The following is a 17,432-nucleotide window of genomic DNA, read 5'->3' as shown; positions in this document are numbered from 1 at the left end:
GGGGTGGTTTTTTTTTTTTTTTTTTTTTTTTTTTTTTTTTAATTTCTTGGTTTTGCTTTTAAAGAAAAAAAAACTAAAACATTCTCCTAAGCAGCTGCATGTGATGCTGCCAGACACAATCTAAAACTGTGGTGTCACAGACCTACAATATTTTGAGGTGTTCATGGGATGTCACACGTTTTCTTGAGTCCGTTTTACTGATACGACATATGCAGTCTCTACATATATGTAGCATCAAGCTGTATTTAGCCTTATAGACCATATGGTTATATGAATTGTAGCATTTGATACAAGTCTCTCTTACATAATGGAGTCAGGATTGCATAGCATGAAAATAATTTTCAAATGTCACTCTCTAAACAATGAGCTTCGTATCTCAGAGAGGCTCAAAGCCTAAATGGCTGAGAGAAATTATAGTGGAGAATTAGAATCCAACATGGGTATGTTTGATAGCCAATTAAAGAAACCCTTGCAGATGTGGTCTGAGAAACAGACCCTATAAGACTATGATGAATTGACATTTTAAAAAGAGAGGCCTGGGGTGAGAAGGACATCTGGCTATTGAGGGAAGGACATTTTTCACAGTGGGGAAATGAAGTCAGAAATAGTATCTTTATGTCTGATAGGATGTAAATATTCACTTGGAGCCAAGTGGAACATGCAATGGAACAAAAGAAGTTGCAGGGACCCCTGGCAGGAAGGTCAGAGACAGGAGCTGCTTTCTAACCTGCTGAGTTGAGTAAGGCCTGCATTCTTCGGGTTTAAAATACAGAGCAAAATCAGATTATTGTTCTGATATTTTCTTTTGTTTACCTATTCTTATATCTTAGGCTGAATCTCAGTGTAGCGTTACTGTTAGCTTGAAGCTCTCTGGAGATGAGCACATTTTATAATGGAGTAATCGGGACCAAGTTTTTTTGGCAGGTGTGCCATAAATTAGCCCCACAGCCTCCCCAAGTGCTACACTGATTCTCATCCCCTGCCCAATCTGACGCTCTGCTTCCTGACCCATCTGCTGCTGAGTTCCCCATCGCCTCCCTGACCTGCTGCATGCCACAGAAGCCAGTGCCATTTGTGGCGCACATGCTGCAGGTTGGTAATACAGGACAGTTCTAGAACTACAAGTAAATCATGTTACAACTTCACTAAAACATGACTGCAGTTATCTTGACAAACAAAAATATAAATATACATAGAAGAAAATCCTGAGTCAAGTGTGAACAAGTATTCAATACTGATCAAGATTTAAGGCATTGGGAATTAAAAAAAAAAAAAAAAAAAACTTAGTTAAAAAAAAAGAGAAACTGGAGAGAGATGGAAAAACAACACGGTACAGCCAAAACCTGTCCATCATGGAAAGACTAGGATGTAAAACATTTCAAGAGTGAAATGAATATGGTTTAGAACCAAGCGTCACCTCAAAGTTGCCAAAAAATTGGCTATGCCACATTAGAGCAGAAGAATGTAGGTTAACTATGAGCCTTGAAATGGAAGGTTAAGACACAATTATTTCTACCACAAATTAAAAGTGTACTCAAAAAAGAAGGATTAGGTAGAAAGTGCCTGTACAGGGAGGCAAATTCCACTGAGAAGAAAAGATGACATTTTACAAGCTTTTAATCACTGAAAAAGTGAACATGCGACAGCAATACCTACTAATTATTAACTTTTGGAGGACTGGTACTTCAACTTTAGTTAAACACCAAGGAGCAGTGTCATTCTAGTTAAGTGATCTAATTTCTCCAAGTATTCAGTTTGTTATGGAAGTCACTGACAAACCTGTATCTTGTCCAAATCATTTGTTATTCTCTGCACTTATCACATCCATCCTAAACTAGTATAATTTTACTTCAGCTTCTTGATATAAAAAGCCCTCCCCACAAGGCACTAATAATTTTTCACCTACAGTTTTGGCATACCTTCCACTTCTGCTATATCTTCCAAGGTGGGCAAATAAAACTGAGCCCCAGGAAACTGGAAAAGAAAAATACATAGTGGCATTAACTTCTAAGAAATTTTGGGCCAAACCCTCAAATCTAAAATTTACCTGAAGGAATAAAAAAGAAAGAGGCTGAAAGGTTCTCTTAAATACAAACACTGCTATCTGAAGCAAATGGCAGGTGAGGGAAATGTGAACAATGACAGCTCTGAAGAAGTCCTTGTAACATCCCAGTACAGGTCAATAGCAAATAAATTTTGATTATGCTTAAGACCAGGAAAAAAAATTTTAAAGTGACATTAACCAGAGAACCTCCATTCTTTCTTAAGCACTCAAATAAAACATTGTTGCAGTTCGACATGTTGCAATTTGCACATTCAACATGCAACCATTTTGTTATATTACCACATGCTATTTCTCAAGTGCAATGCATTTTTCCTCAAAACCTTACAAAATTCCCCTCAGACATGTAAAATAAACTAGACTGAGGCTCTCCATCCCTATCGCTACCCAGTTGTTTGTAAGTGAATCCATTAAAATTTATGTCCCAAGAAGCATTTTTCTCCCATCATTTCTACATACATTTTCTTTGCTATAAGCATCAAGTAAGAACATCTGATTATTTTATTTTAGTCTTTTCTAGTAGTTTAGTATTTACTTTCCCTACATTATAGGCTCCTTTTAAGTACTTTAGTATCTTACTGTAGCAAACATTTTTGCAATTTACTCAGTTCATAAGAACAGGATAGTGAAACTATTAATCTCTTGTTCACAAGGCCTTCCAAAGATTGACAGTATCATCCACTGGTCAAATGTTACTTCACACACTTTCCCTTCAAAATATATATAAAGAGTTTTTTAGGCAGATCATATACATCTACAAGCTATACATCTTAAATACAAGTAAGTAACCCTATAACAGACATCTTTGTTTAAAAGCTTTATTTCAGTTTGAAAGCTTAATTTGAGAGGTACAGGTGTTCTCCAACATGAATCAGTTCAGCTAAAATAAAATTATACCAGTTGCATGTCTGTCTTATCTCCTGATCTAATATTAAACTTCTAACATTGCAGATTATGATGTCAAGACAGACTAATATGATCATCCACAGTGACCTCTTAAGTAACACAGGCCACAGATTTACCTGTATTAGTTTCTGTTCAAATTGGAGCATACCTCTTAGAAAAACAACTAAATTATACTGAATTCTCCCACACATAAAAGCCAACCCACCACTTAATCATTAAGTATCCCATTTTAAATGAATAATTTACAAATCTAGCTTTACTTTTAGTCTAACTTTATCAACTTTGACTTCCAGGCCCTAGATATCATTATATTTGTCTACCAGCTAAAAAAAAAGTCCTCCATCTTCAGATTTCTGCTCCCCACATTGGTCATAATAATTGATTAATAATTTGATTAATATACTTAAAAGTGAGCCTTGAGGAGCTCAGTCTGTTCAGCTCATTATTTTAAAGTCTCTTTCCTGAACACTCTCCAAACTATCACCATATTTCTTAAATTGTTGGCTCCAGAAGTGGACAATATATGCCATATAGGTCATACTAGTTCTAGACAGAGGTTAAGAAAAAGTTGTATTAACTCTCTTGGCCTCACCAGGAAGCTCTCTTCAGTGGATTACCCATCAGGAAACCCTACAAAGTCCTTTTCAGTCACTGCTTCACAGGATAGTCACCCCATTCCACAAGAATGGCCCATTTTCTTTGTTACTTAATGCATATCTTAATATTTAGCCATATTAAAAACAATGTGTGTGTGTGCCCAGTTTATCAAGCAATTCAAACAGGATTAAAGACTCTCTCTTCTCTTTACTCTATCACTTTAATCACTTGTATTGTCTGCAAACTCAGGAGCAAGTTCATATTTCCTTCTAGGTCATTTATAATGTTAAATAGCAGATAGCCAAGAACCAAAACCTGTGGGACAGGAAACACATGCACTTGACTCCTCATTTACAAATATATTTTGAGACTTAACAGAGACAATTTTGTACTGCTCATGCTTCTTGCATAACATTTTGATTTAGCCAAAAAGCCTTTCAAAACACTATTACAGCTTCAGCTGATAAAAGTAATCTCATAAAAATGCCAAGATAGGATGTATTTTTCATATCAAAACTAAGCCTTTAATGACTGACACTAATTGCATTTCCTCTTTAAGACTTTGATTAATTAAAAAAAAAAATCACGGTTTTCATTATTTGACCCAGGACAGATGTAGGCAACCAGATCTACAGATGTAAGATTATCTACATAATCTTATTTAGTCTCTTAACTGTTGGCAAATTAGAAGACCGGAAGAAAGCTAGACTGTGCCTTGCTTTCCAAGACTCACTAAATGAAAGGCAACATCAGTGGTTCAAAGCAGGAGGTGGCAACCTATGGCGTGCAGGTCCCTTAGCAGTTCAGGAGAGCAGAAGCACATAATGTCCTACAGACTTGAATGGATGGCAAAGTTAGGCATATGTGGCTTTGGCTTTCTGGGAAGGGGTGGAAGGAACTGGGGGCAGAAATTTGGGGCCAATGACATGGTCTGGATTTTAAGTAGCAGCAAAAGGCTGACAACCCCTGGTCTAAAGTACTCCTTGCCCAGCTCTTAAATCTTCAATACAATTTCTCTAGGTCAGTGGTTTTCAAAAAATTCTCATTTGCGGATTCCTAAAAAATTTCAAATGGAGGTGCAGACTCCTTTGGAAATTTTGAATGGAAGTTTGGACCCTTCTGAATTATACATTTAGAGGGGTCCAAATCTGTAATCAGCCACATGCTTTTGGTTGATTAGTCATCTTTTGCGGATCCCTTAGAAATAGTCTGCAGACCACCAAGGGTTTGTGGACCATAGACTGAAAACCACTGCTCCAAATATACAGAATTAAGAAAGGTTTTTCATTTTAGCCGCAGCAGGTTAACACGCTCCTTAGAAAACATTTTCTGTTCTTCCACCAAAACAAGTCTAATAACTAGATGACAGGATTGTTGTGAGGTGTAATTAGTTTTTATGAAGGACTTAGATCCTTTGACAAAAGGTACCAAAAATATAAATAGAAGGAAGAGGAATCTTGCTGAAAAACAGAAGTTTGGTGACAATTATCTTGTTTAGCTCCTACTCCGAATACTCTTCCTGTGCCTGAAAAAGGGTGTTTGTACCTGAAAGCTTGCAAGTTTTTCCAACTATTTAGTTGGTCTAACAAAAGATATCAGATTTACCCAAAGAACCTTGTCTGCCTATGTCCTGAGCCCAACATGGCTACAACCAACAACCCTAAACCAGGCTGGAAAAAGCATTCCTTTTGTTCCATAACTGCCTTCATATCAAGTATTTTCAAAGCAATCTCAAGTTGGAAAAAGAAAACCCAGTTAAAAGTCAGCTTCACATTTAGCAATAAAGAGACCAAGCAAGTTTGCTTAAGCAAACAAAGACATGAAGAATGAAACATTCACACAGGCACCTACTAAATCACCCCCATGAACAAGCTGTGAATAATCTAAAGCATGATGTTAAATACAGTTGGAATGTCAACTCACTGATACAATTACTAGGAAATATTTCCTAATAACCAATTTCAAGTATGCATGCATCAAGGCACCAATTAGATAAATTCATAAATTAAACTGATGGAAACAGAAAAAAATACAAACATAGGAAGGCTGGTGATAATTCAGTGAAATTAATGCTTTTAATGATGCTTTCAGTGAATTAAAGTTCCCTTCAAAGAACTTTCAAAATTCATGACAGGACTCACCACAACCAAATACAGTAATCTTAAGAAAAAGTTTTGTTGAAGCGCTGAGATGTGATAGAGTTGATATGCCACCTACCTTGAATGTTTACAAAGTTTACGGGGTCTATTATGCAATTTCCGATCCCAACTCTCTGGATCACTGGAGTTACTGTCATAAGGATGAGGCCGTCCTGCCATTCCACTGCAAGCTTCCTCACACTACTGCTCTGAAAAGCATACATGCAGCACTCATAACCTACATTAAAAGAGCAGTGTCGACCTTTAAACAATGTCTTACAGAAAGAAAGATAGATGCAGAATTTAAATTGCTCTCTGTTAGTTTATTTTTTAATACAGACTAAAGAAACTGGGACACGCACACAAGCATTCATGGCACAATCTTACACTTTCCACCCAGCCTGCTGACACTGACTCTAAAATCCCTGCACTGAAACAAATATAATTCTATACACTCAGGAGAAACAACTTTAAATATGATTTATTCCATTTTGTGCAGACTAAACTGTCACTAGTTACAAGCACAACAGGAACACTTTCATATATTTTAGCCTATACAAATGTAATTCAGAAACAAGATTCTTTTTGTGAAGGAAGCGTTTATATAAAACCATTCCTTAGACATAGTATGTAATCATCTATCATGTTCAAAGTTCCACTCTTCATACAGCTGCAAAAGCAGAATTAAAAGCACCATCTTTATAATTAGCAAGAAGTTACACTACATTCTGGCTCTAATACCAAACAGAAGGAATTAACTACCAAAATGTACTGAAAAAGAAATCCTTCCAAAGTCCATAAGAATTAAAGATGTGTATACAATCAGCTGGAGATCCTGGAAGCCCAGAGACACTTAAAACAGTTTTCAAACTAGCACCAAATTCTGTGATAAATCCCTTAAGTCTATGTATACATAAAATGACTTATAACTACAAAAGCAGAAAGTTTTGAGTGATATAAAATGGTCATATTGGGACTAGAGAATATACTCTTCAGAGAACTAATAAATTCATAATGTTTCAGTTACACAAATTTTCATGAAGTCTACAGAGTCTGAGGACAGGTAGACATTATATTATACCTGTAGAAGTGACCAGAAACCAATCTATACCCATAAAAGAACAGAAGTTCGGCACACGTAGTCTGGCTTATAATGGTAGAACCTGGTCTAAAATTTCCCGAAGGGCAAATGTGTGTTTTGTTCCTTACCAATCTAAACACCTAAGGAAAGCAACATAACTTATATCAATTCTGCCTCAGACTTTTTGAACGTCTGTACCTAGCCTGAAAAGAGTTGTTAAAAAAGAGGCAGCAGAAAGAGAGCAAGTGCCTACTACATTGATCTAGCAACATTAAATCCAAATACTCTGACCTGATCTTGATCTCTCTTTTCACTGTTATCCAAATTCCAAGGATTAGTATTTTTTACCCATTATAAATATTTGTTATATCTAGTAATCTTTGTAATATAAATACCTCACTCTCAAAAATGAACTTCTATTAACAAAAAGATTTTTACGATGGTTGGAGAAAACAAAAAAGAAACCCATCCCACACTACATATTGTACCTGGAAAGTCTTTTCCAATACCTGGTACAGTGAATGAGACTTAGTATTTTAAATTTCATCAACTCAGGTGAAAAAAAAAAAAGGTTTATGCTCTTCCATGTAAGTATTTGTGAACTGTCTAGGTTTTATAGAAGGTTGTTGCATTCATTTCTCACAAAATTAAAGGAAAGGTTTTCTACTAGATATTCTTCTAGAACAATTCAATATACCTTCCAGCTATCTGCTTAATATTCTACTCTATTTTTAAATGTCATATAAGCACAAAATTTATGCAACTTCATAATACACTAATCAAATTTTTTGCTTTACTGTTTACCATAACAATCAAACATCAACTATCTACATATTGATTAGGTCCATAAATCACTTAAGTGCATAAAAACTCTCAGGCCCATCTACTGTGTACTTGGCAACGTAACTGTCCTCCATTTAGCTGCAAAATAAATGACACTGATTAGAAACTGTCAATTTCAAAGCTTCTAAGGCAGCTCTGTTAATTTCAAGACTGCTACTGAAGGTAGAGGCATTCCTAAGACTACCTTCCTTTTGTACCTAATGAGCACTATTTTCATTGAGCTCTGGTAAATGCATATTCCAGGCTATGCAATGAAAGATCATACTATACAGTATAAATCCCACTCTGCTAAAACAAGTGTATACACTGCTTTTTTACTCCAGTGGGACTAATCACACACATAAAAGTTTAGTGTTTTAGTCCTAGTATGCTTAGGAAATGCTCAACTCGACCCTTACTTTCCTCTACCATAACACAGAATTTGTAACCAAATAGCCATACTTCTGAAATATCGATTTTGTGAAACTTTACAGTTAACCCACAGTACAGTGGCCCATCCTACAAACTAATGAACTCTCTCTCTCTGTGGTACATATTAAATTGATGTAAGAGGCAAGTATAAATTTTTTTAGAAGCCAAAAATCGAGGTGCTGAAGCAGCCCAAGCTGTTATTTTCTATTTTTGTTCACAGTACATTAGAAGATAAAGTAGCTAAAGTGTGCTTGTACCAGAAAGATAAGGACTCCCCCCCCCCCCCAAATTTAAGAATGAACACTCAATTATTCCTGTGTTACAGAATCAGAAAAACAGAGCTGGAAGGGACCTCAGAAAGTTGTCTAGTCAAAACCAAAAGACTGTGCGCTGAAACTCTTCCATGATAACTTAAAATGTATTTGATCCAACCATCGGGTATGTTAGTAGACATTAAATACATACCTATATTTATCACTTATCATGCTAAACAAAGGGGTAACTTAACATGGACTGGCAAAATACAGTGGGTTAGTATTCAGAATTACTTCAGGAATAATTACCTTGAACAGGGGTTGACAAGCCACCCCAGCTGAAGTTTGCAACCTAGCTCCCTGCTGAAGGACACAAACCTCTGCCTCTCTCCCGAGAGCTCAAACTGTCTGCGCTTACTCTTACTGGTTCCTCTGCAGCAACAGTAACCGCAAGAACAGCGAGCAGCAGGGAAAGCTGCTGAGTAGAGTGCTGCAGAGGGCAGCCTGGCCACAACTGCCTGCTGCCCAATCCCCCAAGCTGCTCTGGGTAGGGTCAAAACCAGCCCAGGAGCCATAGGATGCTGAACCCCAACCTAGACTTTGTTTTTCATTAATTCTTAAGACAGGTACAATATACCTAACATTTTAGTTCACAGCAATATAGAATCAAGTCTTTTATATGCTTTCACCTTGAATCAATACAGACTGTATTTAAACATGTATGCTATCAGAGTAGAGACATTTGGGAGCCATACAGCATAAATAGAGCAATACAAAAAAAAAAAAAAATCAGGTCAGAAAATGAAGATACATTTTTCAACTGATGCTATACAAGGTATTTAGGTAGGTAGATGTGTAGTGAGCCCTTAACTCTTCAACAAATTCTACTGATTGTCATTAAAAGCTTCCCAGCATTTCTAAACCTTGTTTTGTTTAGACCCAAAAAAAGCATTCAATGACACTGTACTTAAGACACCTGTGAATTGTACAAACTAACCTTGTTACCCTAGCTACTGTTAATTTTCTTTTTCCCAACCACTTCTGATTCTTAATAAGTTCCCCTAAACCATCTATTAAGCAGCACAAGCTATATTTCCACAATCACTTTGTAACCAATAGCAAATTTCAATTTCACTTACTTTCTTCAATAAACACTACCATTTGAACAGCTCAGTTTTAACTTTTATTCCAGGAAATGAGACAGCACTAATTCAAATTATTATGAAAACTGCAGCTTGAAGTAGTAGCCAGGCTTCACAAAGGAACGGGACAATTTTAAGTTCACTTTTTCTACAGTTCTTTGCCTCTCTTCTTTGTCTCTCCCTTCAATATTCCTCTCACTTATCATTTAAATACAGAGACAGAATCTCCAAGTAAATGTCAGTATCTCTGTTCTGTTGTATGAAGATGCACAACAAGGCCCAGCCTGCCAATTCCCCAAATGCATGCCAATGGACCATACAGTAAACTCCTACATAAAGAAAAATATTCTTCCCAGCATCCTACCAACACTTCCCTTGATTAGATGAGTCAAATTATAACAAAAATCTCCACAACTCCTTTGCTATATTCCATCAAGGGGAAAAATATTTTCTTCCTGACCGTTGGTGGTAATCAGCTAATGCCCTTCAGCATTAGGATTCATGATCCTGTAATTTTTTTCATACCTAATGTCAATATAGATATTTGTTCAACTTTATTCAAGTATTCTTTTTCAGTTCCTCCTTCATTAGTATCAGTATAAACAAAAATAAATATGTCAAAGACAAAAGAGTGTTAATACCAAAAATAGTTTTGTAGTAGTCTGAACTGAACAAGGAAACAACTGCCAGTTCAAAAATAATGTTGCCGATTCATTTTTTGACATTTGATCAAAAGAAAGGTTATTTACCATGACTCCCGACAGCAGGCAACATAAGCACCCTTTGCAAACAACTTAAAACTTTACAAACAGCATGCTGTCTAACTCCTGCATGACTAGGCAAGTCACAGACAATACACTCCAAATGCCACCCAATTCCGTTCATGACTTTGAGAACATAGTAAGAGCCTAAGTGATAAAGGCAGGCAGGTACTGCGGGTGTATAAACCTCAGTAACTATGGTAACTCTCCTTTTTTTTTTAAGTACTGACAGCCTGGATCTCCACTATAAATAGCCAATAAATCCCAGATCTAAAAAAAGGATTGCTAAGACGACTTCTGGAGTGAAGAACAGTTCTAAAAGATTAGCACAGGCAGTAATCCTGTAAGAAGTTAGGGGTGGGACTTGAGGTATCATCCTTACATTATTTAATGTCCAGTGTGCTCCAACACCCCACAGAACCTGGAAGTTCCACTAGTTACTGAAACTATGCAAAGCCTGATGCACTTCAGCAGTCGGAGTAGCTGAAGGTCCTGTTTACACCTAAAGTTATCCTCCCTAATTATAAATGGGACTTAAGGAAAATCACTGTTCAAGGAAGATTTCCATATACACCAGGGCTTACCTTCTGTATCAATTCAGAATGACAGTATAGGATATAAACAGAGCAGTATCCAGGGGGCCATTTCAGCCTACAATGTTAGAATGAATTTAGTCTTGCCACTGAATAATTATAATCCCTAAATGAGAAAGGGATGTTACAGCCTGTGGACCATTTGGTAAGTAAGAATATCTTAGTATGAAGATACTCACGTGTCATCACTGCAATTGACAATGTCCTTACTGCATTACCTAGTGGCTAAATTGCCACTCATTACCTGCTGATCTATACCAGGGGTCTAAAATATACAGCATGCAGAGCCCTATTATCAGGCTCACGGTGCTGGGTTATGGACTGGTCCCAAATGTGCAGGGCCAGTTGGGGACATGCACTTTATGTGGTGCATGCACTAGACCTGCCCACGTACTGGATATGGCACACAGGATCAATCTGTGGGCCAGGACCAGCCTAAATGCAACTTATTGGGCCTGCAGGGGTTGATGAATTTGATACCCCGATCTATACATTTCATAATTTTATTAGCCAGGTAGATGGTAAAATAGAACAGCCTCTCCCATACTACAAAGTCACAACTGTCAGACTCTGTCAGCTAATTAACTATCCATAGTTGTAGGGTGACAAGAACTTCTTCCTTCCCTTTTGGCAAACTAGCTTAGGTTTGATGGGCTATTAAAATCACCAGGGTTGGGAGGGATTATCTTGACCTGTTGTGAGTTGTTTTCACAACTGAGAAGCAGGGGGCTGGAAAATAAGAATATCTGAAAGCCAGTAACACCTGTCAACTCTTGTAGATAAGAAAAGGAATAGAGTCAGTATTCGGGTGACTAGCATCAGTAAGCTGAATCACTGGTGGGCGACTACACTAAGCCTCTTCCAACTGAAGTGTCAAACACATTAATTATTTCCTCAAGTTTATTCCAGATACAATGACAGATAGTCTCTTAAGAAACTGAGAGCTCCCAAAAATCAGAAGATATGTTGACTCCCTAAAAAGGGAGAGGCTATCAATTTCCTTCTCCGTGCCTATAGCAGTCAGAAGGAAACAAATGGGAGTGGGAATGGCACTCCTTTTCACACCCTTATTACGGACACGATAATATCAGAAGGCTGTACTTGCAGTCCTAATGAAACTGGACATCTTCAGAAAGCCAAGTGGTTATACTACTGGCACACACACATGCATCACCCACTGAAAGTTGCACATTTGTCAAGCAAATTAGCTAAATTACTCTTTAGCAATCATTGATGTTAAAACCCAACCTCAGAAGCACTTTAATCATTAAACTGACACTGATTAAAACCTCAGTTATAACCATCTCTTGCAATGCAAGACTAATATTAGGTCACATAAGATACAAATAATTCAGGGCTTGAAATAGTACCCATGTACTATTTCAGTGGAGTTTAGAAAGCTTCCCCTGATAGGCAAAAGATAGCAGGAGCACTCAAGTGAAACATACAAGCTTCTCAACCTGAACAACACTCTGAATAGAATATATCAACTACTTTCTTCCAAATTTACCTTTATCGTGCCTGGAAGGAATGAAATCGACAACAGAACAAACCTAAAACTAGATGACCAAGGCACTGGCTTCCTTTGCTATTGCTCCCTGAATTCCAAATGACTCATTCAAATTTACAATCAGCCTAATTCTACTCAACAGAAGCAAAAGCCAAACTCCCAGAAAACCTTGACTGTAACTAATTTATCTATTGCACGCTGGCTGCCATCGCTACTGGCTTAGCTTGTGGCCCAGCAAATAAATCACAAGGCCAATCATAAGTATCAACACTTCAACTACCTCAAAAGAGAGCACCATTTCAACAGGCTTGTGCTTAGCTCAGTAGAACACAACAGACAAGAAAATAAATTTTTGACTTACTGTCCAAAAAGTGAAGCTACAAACAAAGAAACAACCAACCTTGTATTCTTAACTTGCTCTCAGACACAATTAAACATTCTGGAGAGAGAATACATTTGGAAAGATATCCATTTATACAAAATGCAGTGTTCTAAAAGAAAGACTCAAAGCTACTGTATACATCTACAAATCATTTTAAACTGAATGCTGAGATTTACATAATATAGGTAGAAACAAAAATGCAAGCAAATATTAGAGCCAGGAGGTACCAGAGAATACACATATAATAAGAAATAGTCCCAGCCACATATTTACAGTCTAAAAATATGGAACTTACAGACAAGACAGTTACAATTAATTAAAGACTAGCTGCTTAACCACTGTCACATACCATGATGCTTAGAAAACATGTAGATTTTAAGGAAAGAATGAAAGGAAGAACAAGACAATGACCTGGCAGGGCATTGTTAATTTCCATTTTCTAAAAGATTATTATGCTATCCCTTATAGATGGGAGAACATACATAAAAGCTTGTAAGAAAACATGATATATGGGCAACCACAACTGCCATCAAGGTAAAGCAAAAAATCAATGGTCAAACAGCACAAGAGGTTATAAACAGGATGGAGGTAAAACACAGAACTTTTACAGAAAAAAAAACTGCAGTAGTCAAGATATGATATAACAAGGCCATAAACAACAGATTTAACCATGTGGATAGACAAGAAAGGCCAAATATTATGAGATGCCACACTGGAAAAAGTTAATTTTAGAAACAGCCTAGATAAGTGGCTTCAGAGAAAGGAGCAAGTCAAAGATGAAGCCAAGATTACAGGCCCATGCATCAGAAACAATGGCACTGATGTCCTTGGCTACAGATTGAGATCAAGACCCAGATTCTATCTTCCTTTATAATGTCTGAAACTTTGCTGCTGCTAGTCCAAGAAGTATAAATCTTAACTTGACATTAGAGAAAGTTCATGAACAGTTCTGGAAGCAGAGGCTTCTTTCCCTTCTTAAATACTGAGTGCCCTTCTCACCAGCCTAGTCAGGCTCCACTTTGAATGCTCCACCTGCAGCTCCATAACTCCTGCATCTCTTTCTGGCCCAGTGGCCCATCTTCCACAGGACAGAATGAAACTCTTCTTTGCTACACAACAATTCCTTGCTACACCCCTCAAAACAGGGTGGATAAAAAAAAAATCAATTTTTTAAAATTTTAAAAAAAAAAGATTTTTTTAAAAATGTAAATCAGGTTTTTTTGTTAAGATGCTTTTTTTAAAAAAAGCTACATAACGCTATTTTAATTTAAAATGTGTTAAAGCTCAAAAGGCATCAATGTGGAATAGGAACTATAACTTTTAATTATGCACTATTTGAGACAGTATATTCTTGTAACCTTTTCAGAAAGGTTTTATAAATAGGTCCAACAGGCCATACACTATATTAGGGACCCAATCTTATGGGGTTCCCCAAGGGTCCTTTATAGATTAGTGAAGATTAAGGAAAACCACTCTACCCAATGGGATTCAGTGCTCAGTCTAGAAGATCCCATTAAGCATCTCTGCAATTCTTAAATTCAGTTCTCAAAACTGTGGATTTGTGTCTCCAGGGATAATATCCTTGTTAACAGCAATATATGGAGATGAATGATAACAGACCTGATTACCTACCCATCAGCCCTATCTCTTGGCAAGTTTGTGTACACAGAGTCAAGCCCTTACCTCTCTAAAAGTGCAAAGTTTCAAGAAGTTAAATGAATACAGGATATCAAACAACAAGAATGCACTTTTTGTAGAAAACAGTGATTAAATTGAGGCTTCCTGACCAGTGATTTAAATCATTTAAGTTGATTCAATTTGATTTAAATAAAACCCACCCTGCCTCAGAAGGGGGGTGGGGCTTTTCCCTCTAAAGAATAAGGGGTATATACAGAGTTATGAATTTACCCAGCAGAAACAGACTGCAACAGAGATTAGGCAGGAGTGAGAAGCCTGGGCAGCTGACTCGCATCACTGCACAGGAGCCCAAGCCTAAAGATCTTTTCAGGCCAAAGTGGAGGTGCATAAGTAATGTGGGTGTCCATATCAGTTTTATGACTACCGAGCAGGATGAAACAGGATAATTTTTAGTGACTTACGACACCTAGAAGCCACATAAATGTCACTCAGACCTCCTAGAGAAGAAATAGAATCTGGGACCAAGAATCTTATTTTGATTATCCTGTGCTTGAGTAGACAGCCAGGTACAACAACGCAATATAAAAAAGGCAGGAGGCTTCTAGTTTGGATGGGAGGAACCAGGTCTGACACAGTATAGAAGATATGTGACTTAATATGAAGGTGGCAATTAAAGCCTTCTTTTAGAATGAGATCATCCAGCAACAGGCTACAAAGGGAACAGAGGTCTAGGAAAAGAGATCTGAAAAAATCCTATTGAAAGCTGGAGCAAAAGCAGAGATTGGAAATCTCAATAAAAAAAAGTAGTTCAGAGAGATACACGGAGAAAAAGGAAAGAGCACATTCATGAAAAACTAAAGGAAGGGCGAAAATTTCAAGAGCACTGCTCAGAGCATCAAATCCAGCTAATCATTGAAGTCATTAAGGACGAAGTCACTAAGGATGGAGAAGTTGGCCTGTGAGTGGACAAGAACTAGAAATCAGCCAGGATGCAAAGATCACCAGTGGAGCAGAAGAGAAGCAAATCTAAATGTCTGGGGAAAAAGAAGAGGAGAACCAAGTGATATCCAGGGTGGACTTTTATGGTGGGAAGGACCAAGCCATCTTCAACTGATCATTCTCCCCAAATATGCAAGGCTGTCAAGCAAAATACAAACAAAATGACAGACAGAAAGTAAAAAGAAAAAAGAAATATGATAGCGGCATTTAATTTATTAAGAAGTAAACCTGCGTAAATCAGTCAGCACCCAGAGATTATTCAAAGCATAATCTGCTTGGAGACAAATGAAACATGAAAGCATGTGGAGTGTCCTTGAACTGTGCAGGTCTAAATACAATGTCTGTATGGCTACCAGATGAGAGCTGTAAGATCTGCTGGGATAAGGATCACACCATTAAGCTTCACGTTGAAAAAAAAATTAAAATTAATTAATACAAACCCAATAAAACAACACACACACAAACACACAAATAAAATAAAAAATAATAAAAAGCAATACAATAAATTCACACCACGACGCTGCTGTTCAGAAGAAACAGATGTGCACGTTGAGCTCAGCTGGTTGGTGTGGTACTAACACCACCAAGGCTGCAGGTGCTGGACTACAGGTGATTTCTTGAGGTCCCTTCCAGTCTTACTTCTCCACTACAACCCCTCAGTGCTGTGCTCCCAAGCAGGGTTTGAATTATGGGTGAGTTTGGGGGGCCTGAGCCCCCCATAGGAGATGAGAGCCCCCCTGTAACAGGGGGCCTCCAATTTTATTAGGGTATCGTGATGGGCAGCCCAATTTTGTTGGCAGACCCCACCCAGAATTCGAAGTGTCAGTCGAGCCCTTCTCCCAAGGGGTTTTCCCAGGACCAAATCTCAACTTTCGGCAGGTCGGTGCTGAGGGGGAGCAGGTGACACTTGGGGAGCCGGAGGGGAGGGACCGCACTGAAGCCACCTCACCCCCCCCACCCCAGCTGTGTCCGGCTTACCTCCCGCCTCGCGGCCCGGAAGATACCACTGAGGGCGGGGGCGGGGCGCTGCTGCGCGCCCCGCCACGAACGGCCCCCCCGAGCAGCGCTGCCCACCCCCCTCAACGGCTCCAACGGTGCTCCGCCTCGCTCCGGCCGGACACCTACCCCGCTGGGCTCCGCTACTACTGGCTTCTCCACGTAGGCCCGGCCGCCGCCGCTGCCCCCAACTCTCGCGAGAGCCTGAGAGACGGGAGAGGAAGCCGCGCCGAAAGCTCGCGAGATTTCCGCCGCCCGCCAGCAGGGAAGAAGGCGGAGCTTGCGCTCTCCCGGGGTGACCCAAACGGCCTCCAGGCTCCGCCCCCAGATGTCGTCAGCAGGCAGGTGTCCTGCGGGAATTGGCGGGAAAGGGGGTTCCCCTTAAAGGGCCAGTCATGTCCTAGACACGCGGCTTGCCTCGCCGCACGGGGCCTGGGCCGCCTGGCGGTGGGGGAAGGGGCTGTAAGTCCTGTTACCGGGACCACGAGGTCAGAAGGATGCCTAGGGTGGGAGGTTCCTCATTCTACTGGGCACGAGAAGGGGAGGTTCCTTTACAGCAGGGCTGGGCTGCACGTGCCAGGGGGTGATGCTCTCTAAGGTGTCTCAAGAATTTTTTAATGCTGTCTGGTTTGAGGGCACAGCGAAAACGTTTGCCAAAAAGACATTGAGTTCATCTACTAAAAATATGTAATAAACAGGTGTTTAGTTAACCCCTAGCCCCTGCTTTCAGGTGGGTTATTTATCATCGATGGCAGTAGAGGGCCAGGTGTGCCCCAGTGTGGCACCTGAGCCTGTGTGGGGGCAGGACCCCGGAGAGTGAAATGGGGCCAGGCACTGCTGCAGCCACCTGAGCCTGTGTGGGGTACAGGACCCTTAAGAGTGAACAGAGGGGCCAGGCACAGCTGTGGCCATGTGGGGTGCAGGCCCCCAGAGAGTGAGACTGGTGGGCCAGGCATGCCAGTGAGGGGCACTGGAGCCTGCAGGGGTGTTTGATCCCAGGCCCCAGCATAGGGGCGGAGTATGTAGTGGAGGTGGGGGTGCAGAGGTGCACCTAGCGGCCTGCACCAGAGTGGCAGTTGGAAGGCCCTGGAGAGAGGGGCGAATAGTGAGGCCCTGCGA

The 17,432-nt window shown here is 39.5% G+C and overlaps 1 protein-coding gene across 2 annotated transcripts in view; it reads right to left on the bottom strand.

The window, feature by feature from the left end:
* The window catches only part of BTBD10 (BTB domain containing 10), a 43,588-nt gene extending 27,056 nt beyond the window's left edge, over positions 1-16,532 (bottom strand). The window contains exons 1-2 of one of the 2 annotated variants that reach the window (XM_019519558.1): positions 16,443-16,532; positions 5,783-5,941 (exon numbers count right to left, since the gene is read on the bottom strand). In XM_019519558.1, the coding sequence (XP_019375103.1) occupies positions 5,783-5,883 (101 nt within the window). In that variant the 5' untranslated portion in view covers positions 5,884-5,941; positions 16,443-16,532. The remainder of the gene's footprint in view (positions 1-5,782; positions 5,942-16,442) is intronic. The other variant, XM_019519560.1, reaches the window with a different exon arrangement.
* Positions 16,533-17,432: the final 900 nt, after the last annotated feature.

This window comes from Gavialis gangeticus, unplaced genomic scaffold (assembly GCF_001723915.1).
Source record: "Gavialis gangeticus isolate Ggan-Ray unplaced genomic scaffold, GavGan_comp1, whole genome shotgun sequence".
Taxonomy (NCBI): Eukaryota; Metazoa; Chordata; order Crocodylia; family Gavialidae; genus Gavialis; species Gavialis gangeticus.
Note: the sequence above shows the minus strand (reverse complement) of the source record. Positions and strands in the feature narration are given on the sequence as shown.